The following is an 8,990-nucleotide window of genomic DNA, read 5'->3' on the forward strand; positions in this document are numbered from 1 at the left end:
ATTTTGTTTAGTTCTTTTTCTGGAGCTTTGTTCTATTCTTTCGTTTGGGACATGCTTCTTTGTCTTCCCTTTTGGCTGCCTTCTTGTGTTTGTTTCTGTGTATTAGGTAGAGCCGCTATGTCTCCTGGTCTTAGTAGAGTGGCCTTATGTAGTAGGGTGTGTTGTGGGGTCCAATGGCACAGCCTTCCCTGGTCATGCGAGCCGGGGTCTCCCGGTATATTCCTTGTATGGGTTGTGTGTGTATTCCTGTTATAGTTGAGCCCTGGTTGCTGTTTGCTCATCAGTGGAAGGAACTGACCCTCGGGCTGACTGATTAGGATGAATGGCCATGATAGTAGAGGAGCTGTTGTGCAGGGGCTGATCCTGTAGAGCAGGATTCACTTTGGCAGAGATCTAGTGCCTGCCCTATCTGCTTTTTGGGTGTGTTGACCTCAGATGGTGCTCTGGCTGAGACCAAAGCCGGACCCTGGGCATGTGGGCTGGAGCCTCCTGGGAGGAGCCCTGCCACAGGCCAAGTTCAACTGTAGCCTGTGCCTTGCCTGGGGCCACCTGGCATAAGCCACCAAACAATCTGTAGAAGGCTGCTACCCACTCTGAGCTTGGATGTGCCCCAAGTGGCCAAGCTGCAAACTGAGCTTGGCTGCCACTAGTGCTAAGCTTGGGCCTGCTCAGAGAAAGATACGGGACCCACTGAGCCAGATGCTGCTTATTTAGGTTTTGTCAACCTTTGAGAAATTTTAGGAAAATCTTCAGCATGAGCCTAGATAGGCCTTTTGTATGGAAAATCCACTGGAAGCAGCTTGGGTGGGCCGGCACATTGAGAGGGATGGGGTTTCAGGGCCTCACTAATGTTATCTATGTTGCCAGAGACTCAGATATGGCAGCTGTCTGGGTCTGCAATCCAGGCAGGGGAGGGCTCAACAAAGGAACAGTGTACTGTGTCAGTACTTCTGTGTGGGAAAAAGCTTCCCCTCCAGCTCCCTCCCTGAAGCCAGACAACTCAGTTCCTCTCCATATGTCCCTTGTGCCTTTCAAGCTGCTGCCCCAGTGGTGGAGCTCAAAGCGAGTGAGTTCATCAGTGGTTAGTCCATGTGTGGGCCCCTTAAGAGGAAAGTCTGAGGCTTCTTCAGCTCTCCGTCTCACTTAGCCATAATCTTCACTGGTTTACACAGCCAGAAATTTTGGGTACTTCTCTTCCTGGCACTAGAACCCTGAGCGGGGAGCCCAGTACGGGCTGGGACTCCTCACTCTTCCCAGGGGGCCTCTGCAGCCGAAGTATCACTTCCAATTCTCAACTGCCGGATATGAAATCAGCCTGTTTCGTGTCTGCCTCTCCTATCAGTCTCAAAGTGGCCTCTTCTATGTGTCCCCAGTTTTAGGACTTATGTTCAGCTAGGCTTCAAGTTACTCCCATGATGGCTATTCTGTAGTTGTAATTTTGATGTGGTTGTGAGAGGAGGCAAGCGTAGCATTTACCTACTCCACCATCTTGACTGGAAACTTATGTGCTCTTTTAAAAAATATTTATTTATTTATTGTTGACAAAAATGAGAGGTGATGCATATGCTGATTAATGTGATTGTGGTAATCATTTTACAATATATACATACATTAAAACCTTACATAGTATACCTTATATATATACCATATATATATATGTGTGTATATATATATATATATATATGTATGTATGTCTAAGTTTTCTTTGCATTCCCCTAAATTTCTAAAGATTTTTTAATGGAATGAATGGAGTAATAGCTTTGGGCAACATACTGGGTTTCAGAAAGGCTTATTATTCATGTTATGATCAAACCTCAATATCTATGGTTCTCAACTTATTTTTCTCCACCCCAATATCCTTGAAAAATATGATATACTACCAGTAGTACATTGGCTCATGATGGTGAATTTCCCAAGGGAATAATGTATCACAATCTCTGGCACTGACATTTTTGTACTCATACTCACCTTCCCATTTCTCCTTCTGTATTCTGTTTTCTTTTTAATTTGGGAATAACTAGTTTGGATAAATTGATATAAATATTTATCATTACTGATTTTACATATCTACCACTGTCTTTGTTCTTCTCTAAAAAAGCTTATCACAGAAGGGATTATTCATGAAATAAATTTTCTCATTTTTTTCTTAAACCGTATACCTCATCTTTCTTCCTTCTGGTAGGTGTTTCTGAAAGAGCAAGAACGACAACACCTACAAGATTTGCTTCACCAGGAGGTGCTTCGCAGAATCATATTGTTGCAGCGATGGTTCAGGGTTTTGTTGTGCAGGCAGCATTTCCTTCATCTGAGACAGGCATCCATTATTATCCAGGTGGGAAGCAAAAGATTCCTTGCATGATATTGTCTAGTTTATTTGGCCTTTGCTTTAGTAACGAGAAATGTTTTACTGCGAAACATATAAATAAGAATGTAAACTTCTTCAGAGATGACAATGTGTCCTCATTTTTGAAATGTTGATAGTATCCACATGTAATATAGCCTATTAATAAATATTGATGGAGCTGAATTTAAATTAAATTGAATTTATATTTATAATGGCTTATATTTATAATGGCTTATATTTATAATGGCTTATGATCGGGGCAGAAGAGTATGTGCCTTAGTTTTTGTTGATATTGTTATTTTTATTTAATAGTTTTCTGAATGATATTTGAATGTTATACATACATTGTTGTTGTTAGGTACTCATCCTGGATTACAGGTACCTTATTTCCCATTTATCTGTTTTATTTTCTCCCCTATTGATTTATATGATGACTGTTTTCCACAGGACTTTTTCTGTTAGTACAAGAAAATCTTTAATATCTTAATCTTTGAAATGTGTGCATGTTGACCTTAAGTCCATTAATATCGGTAAATTATAGCATAAGAATGTAATGTAATTTGTTAAAATTAATGTGTAGGGCATGAAAGTACCAAAAAATTTTAAATGATTTTAAGTTCTGTAATTAACTTTATTGAGGTAGTTGTTTTAACCAAGCATATCCAGAGAAGAAAACTTTTTTTAATCACTCACAATTTAGCTCTTTAGCCAATTACCCTCTAATTATGACATAAGAAATTTATTTTTTCCCTTTTTCTATGAAAATGTGGTATAAGATATGACAACAGTTTCAATTATTTTATCTTCCCCCCAGCAATTCTGGAGGAATTATCTAAATCAGAAGCGAGTCAGAGATGCAGCTATGCAGAAGGATCCTTTACTTAAGGCTAGTGCAGCTACCCTTCTCCAGGCTTCCTGGCGTGCTCACTTAGAGAGGCAACGGTATTTGGAACTCCGGACTGCAGCCATCATCATCCAGCGGAGTTGGAGGGAGCACTGTAGGCTCAGGCACATGGCTGCTGTCTGCATACAGGCAAGATGGAAAGGCTACAGGGAAAGTAAGAGGTATCAAGAACAAAGGAACAAAATTATCCTTTTGCAGTCAATATGTAGAGGATTCGGAGCAAGACAAAGGTAATCTTTGTTGTTACAATAATTACTTTTTTTTCTTCCCAAGTATGTTGTTTATACCTCTGTTCTAGCAGTTGCCTAACTTGTATTAGAATTGGTTATATATAATTTGTCTTCTCCACTAAACTGTGATACCCCTAGCAGTTTTAACTTACACTGAGTTGTCTATAATAGAAGCTAAATAAGTGTTTATTGAATTAAATTAGATTGAAAATCTACGTGGGTTTGTGGTTATAACTGCTGAGTCAACTTTTATATTGGATTCATTAAAAATTGTCAATATGCAACTGGTTTTACCTTTAGAAACTTTATTTTCAATGGTAAGGTTTACCTTAAAATAAGGATATTATTAAATGAGAGCTTTACTTCTGATTTATTTTTGAGTAGAACGCAATTAGGAATAATATACTTAATGAAATATAGTCTCACTCAAGGAAATAGAATTATGAAATGTGCATCCAAGTTAATTTGAGAAATACTTAGGTATTATAAAAAGAAAATTTTGAGACTTTCCATTTTTTTCTTAAATTTTTAGTAAATGCATTCTCTCTAGTGGTAACCAAGAGAAATCTCTAACCCACTGTTTTTCTATTTTAATATAGATTTAAAACTTTGAAAGGACAAAGACTAAAAGAAACAAAACTAGAATCCGAATTGACGAATACTGAGCCATATGGAGCTCTGAATATTCAGGGTTCAGACCCTTCAGAATGGGAGGATTGTTCGTTTGACAACAGAGTAAAAGCTGTAGAGGAATGTAAATCTGTGATAGAGAGTAATCGAATTAGTTCAGTGGACAGCTTGCAGGAGTCCCCAAACAAGCGACAGGAGAGAGCCAGAAGCCAAAGCGGTGTGGATTTGCAGGAAGATGTGATTGTAAGAGAGAGACCCAAGTCCTTGGAAGATCTCCACCAGAAAAAAGTAGGTCGGGCCAAAAGAGAAAGTCGGAGAATGAGGGAACTGGAACAAGCTATATTTAGCTTAGAATTGCTGAAAGTTCGTTCTCTTGGTGGTGTGTCTCCTTCAGAAGAACGCAGATGGTCTGCAGAACTGATGTCCGAGGGCCTTCAGTCTCTACAGGATACACCTGATAGTGAAAGCTCTCAAGGAAGCTTGGAACTTCTGAGCTGTGAGGAAAGCCAAAAGAGCAAACGAGAGTCCATAATTTTGGATGAAGGAGATTTGCATTTTCTTCCACCTAAGATATCTAGGAGTCCAAAATTTGATTCACAGGACAATGCCCTTAGTGCCTCAAGTGAAACTACATTGATTCAAAAGGGAGCACCCTCTGACTCTATGCATTTGAAGAATGGGACTATGAAAGAAAACTTGGTTTGCAGTTCTGAATCTATTACTTGTAAGCCACAGCTGAGAGATTCCTTTATTTCAAGTAGTCTGCCTACATTTTTTTATATTCCCCAGCAGGACGCATTGAAAACAAGTTCCCAAGTAGACACAAATGTCCAGAAAAATAAACTATTGGAAAGTGAAGAAACACTTCCAGCTCTTACTTTGGCTGTCAACAGGGAAGGCAGAAAGTATCACTTCTTAGGAGAAAATCAAATTGTTGCTGCTTTGAATACAGATTCTTCTAATACTGTGCTTAGGAAGTTGGAAAAGCTAAACACTGAGAAGGAAGAAAGGCAGAAGCAGTTGCAGCAGCAGAATGAAAAAGAGATGATGGAACAGATTCGCCAGCAAACAGATATTTTAGAGAGAGAGCGTAAAGCCTTCAAGACAATTGAAAAGCCAAGAATGGGGGAGTCTTTCCTGGTTCCATCTTTTCACCAATCAAAGCAAAGAGTAGAGAGGCCATCCTCTCTCCTTATCCTAAATACCCCAAATAAGGAAGAACCCAGTGTACTAGGACCTTCACCAGTAACTGTAAAAGAGGCAGCTCTTGCTCCAAAATACGGTCCCTCTGTTCACTTACCCCTGAAAGACCGACCTGTCACCCTGTTCTTTGAAAGAAAAGAAAGCCCATGCCAATCTAGTACTGTCAATGAATTATCCAAGACAGACAGAATGTGTACTCAACTCAATGTAGCCTGTAAACTCTCTAATAATCGCATTTCAAAAAGAGAACACTTTAGGCCGACTCAGTCTTATGGCCATTCTTCTGATGACCCTTCCAGAGATGGAACTACTAGGGCCATTTTCTTCACACCAAAAGACAATACGAATATTTCTCTGTAAGTGAAATGTTTGTTTATTTTTATGTATAAATGGGAAACTTTTTGGAGAATTTTACAGGCATACCTCAGAGATATTGCGAGTTTGGTTCTAGACCACCGCAGTAAAGTGAATATCCCAATAAAGTGAGTGGATCTTTTTGCTGGTGGAGGGGCTTGCCTTCAATTTTTAACAATCACAGCATCTGTGAAGTGCAATAGAACCAGGTATGCTTTGATCTGCCCTAACTATTTGTATGGGTGCTACTCAAATTAGCCATTTTCTTTCTGTAAAAAAATTCTCTACTTGACTCCACCAACCACCTGAAATTGGATATAATTATACCCTAGGAATCTTTAAGCACAGATAGCAGAGTTTTTGGTTCCTCTCTATTAACTGAAAAAGCATTTGTAAAGGGTAATACAGTGCCTATAAACATAGTAGGCATTCAGCAAATGCTGGTTGCCCTGGAGCTGTTCGTTAGATGTCAGGCTTTAAAGTTAATGTGCTTCGTCACAGCTGTTGTCTTATTTTTGTTCTTCACAACTTTTTTCTACTTTTTTTGTGGTAAAACACATAACAAAATTTACCGACTTTACCATTTTTAAATATAGAGTATAGTAGTATTAACTATGTGCACATTGTTGTGCAGCAGCTCTCTACAACCTTTTCATCTTGCAAAAACAAACTCTATTACCCATTGAACAACTCCCCTCCCCTTACCCCAAACCCCTAAAAACAACGATTCTTCTTTCTGTTTCTAAGATTTTGATTACATCAGCTACCTCATATAGGTGGAAGTTCGTTACTTTTAAGTTTTCTTAACTAGTGGTTGCCACAAGAAATGCATTTTTTAAGTGATAAATAAAAATAGATTTGATAAATTTTAAGATATTTGTATTAAATCTTTGTATACAGTGGATTCTTTCAGTTCTTGTGGGAGATCACTATTTAAATGAAAAGGGGGCTGTATCTTAGAGCTACAAAATTAAATTTTGTGTTAACTATGAAAATAACTTTTTCTCTCTTATCTTTAAAAGCCCGAGCTTTTAAATCTTTTAGTCTTTAAAATTGCATACAGATTTTATAGACACCCTTTGTAAATGTGAGTGAGAGATCATTGGTGTTTTATTTTTCCACTATGAAATATATTTGGACTAAATGATAATTTGAGGTCCTGTTCCTGCCCATTACACTAGAAATTGCCCAGAAGTTCTAAGACTCTGTGTAGCCCATCAGAGTGTTAAAAACATTTCCTGTCTTTCTGATTAAGTTTAGTGATGTGAGGAGTGTGTGTGTGTGTGTGTGTGTGTGTGTGTGTGTGTGTGTGTGTGTGTGTGTGTGTGTGTGTAGAGTTGTTAGATCCATAAATCTGTTTTGTAGAGGGCTTATTTGTAGGTTTTATTAAAAACTACTAGGTGGACCTAGAGGGTATCATGCTAAGTAAAATAAATCAGACAGAGAAAGACAAGTACCATATGCTCTCACTTATATGTGGAATCTAAAGAACAAAATAAACTAAAAAACAAAACATTCATAGATAATGGAGACCAAACTGATGGTTACCAGATGGGAGGAGGTTTGAAGGGAATAATCTGATGGGAATAGTATTTGCTAACCTAAAATACTTATCAGGTATTTTATGATTAAGAGTAAAAGACTCCTTCTAAGACTAATTCTCAAGATTTAGGGATTTGATATTTTTCCTTTCTCATCATTAAATCCATTTCATTTCTTGAGCTAATTCTGCTACTGTTCTTAAGCATATGTCATAGTAGTGGAATATACCCAGTGATTACCAGGGCAGAGCCTCTAGTAATTCATTCAAACGTGTAAATTCTTAATAATACTATAGATTAGGTAAGCAGGAAATTTTTGATATATTGTTTTAGGAACTGAAAAAGATCTGGAAATATTTATGGAAGTTGTTGAAATTCTTTGTCCTGGATATACCTTAAGATTGCTGCCATGGGATATCTGCTAGGAACTGAAGTGTAATCCTGCTTTTTTATCCTAAGTGTCAACAAGGAAGCCTTAAACAGTGGAAATCCTCAACCCCATAAACAAAATGAACCAACTTGGAAACCCATGAAATTAACTGGGCCGGGCCAAGGAGAGGTAAGTATTGAATTTTGTTTATCTGTCTTCTATGCAAAATAGATGCATAGTATTTTGGAAGTTATCGTTCTTATAGATAGAGCATCTCATCTACTCATTTACTCCCAAGAATTTATAGAGAAAGAAGCTACGAGTTAAGTGTGTATACTTAAGGAGGTGTACTTTAGGCAGGGAATGGTGCCTGAAAACCCAGATTATATTTACAAAAGAAGTTTCTAAGAAAAAGAAGGCAATTTATGCAAGTGACTTTGGTGACTTACTATGGCAGTGAAAGATGACTTCCTTGGCTATAGAGAAGAACAGTGTAGATTTAGCTTCCATTCTCATCTTTTGTCCAGAGTAATGTATATGAATTGCTTTTGGTTATTTCTGTCACTTCTAGTGGAAAGGGCATGGTGGGGTGGAGGGATGTTTCAAGAAATTCATGAGCTCTCTGATGTCTTTCATTGGCATCATCTCCAAAAAACCCAAAACAAAACATTGTTGTGTTATGTGTTTTATCATTTGGTCAAGCAGGTTGCCAGACCGGCCCATAAAAAGAAAGCTCGAATGGCGCGGACGCGCTCCGATTTCTTGACTAGAGGTACTTTTGCCGATGGGGAGGGGGATACAGAGGAAGATGATTACGATGACATTATTGAGCCCCTTCTCTCCCTTGACCAACCTTCTCACTCTGAGCTAGGGCCTGCACCCAGCCTGGGTCAGGCCTCTCACAGTGACTCCGAAATGGTAATTTTACAGCAATATAAGAAAAATAGGCAACGAGCAAATCTGATGAGAATAGTCTTTGCTAATATAAAGCTAACCTTCACAGCTTCTTCCCCGTATAATGGTTTGTACACGGGAAACCTCAGTGAACACAGCGAATAAGCTAAACTTTAATGGGACTTGGATAAAGGGCACTTGAACAATGTATGTCAGATCGTAAATTGGGCATCGTTAAGGTTACTTAGCACTAATATAGAAATTTTCCATGTTATGTCTTAAAAGGTCTAGAGAGCAAGGGCCCTCAATTTTTTTTCTGTAAAGGGCCAGATAGTAAGTATTTTAGAGTTTGTGGGCCATACAGTCTCTGTTGCAACTACTTAATTCTGCCACTGTAGAGTGAAAACAGCCACAGACAATAAGTAAACAAATGGGCATGGCTGTGTTCCCTCCCTGGTCTAGTGAATAGAGTATGTGTTAAACAATCAATTAAAATAGCTTCTAATTGAAATGGTAGTCT

The 8,990-nt window shown here is 38.4% G+C and overlaps 1 protein-coding gene across 1 annotated transcript in view; it reads left to right on the plus strand.

The window, feature by feature from the left end:
* Positions 1–8,990, plus strand: part of MYO9A (myosin IXA) — a 245,311-nt gene that overhangs the window by 153,868 nt on the left and 82,453 nt on the right. Inside the window, exons 23-26 of the mRNA XM_023521568.1 lie at positions 2,183–2,332; positions 3,159–3,478; positions 4,078–5,667; positions 7,666–7,765. Coding sequence (XP_023377336.1) covers positions 2,183–2,332; positions 3,159–3,478; positions 4,078–5,667; positions 7,666–7,765 — 2,160 coding nt within the window. The remainder of the gene's footprint in view (positions 1–2,182; positions 2,333–3,158; positions 3,479–4,077; positions 5,668–7,665; positions 7,766–8,990) is intronic.

This window comes from Pteropus vampyrus, unplaced genomic scaffold (assembly GCF_000151845.1).
Source record: "Pteropus vampyrus isolate Shadow unplaced genomic scaffold, Pvam_2.0 Scaffold10, whole genome shotgun sequence".
Lineage (NCBI taxonomy): Eukaryota > Metazoa > Chordata > Mammalia > Chiroptera > Pteropodidae > Pteropus > Pteropus vampyrus.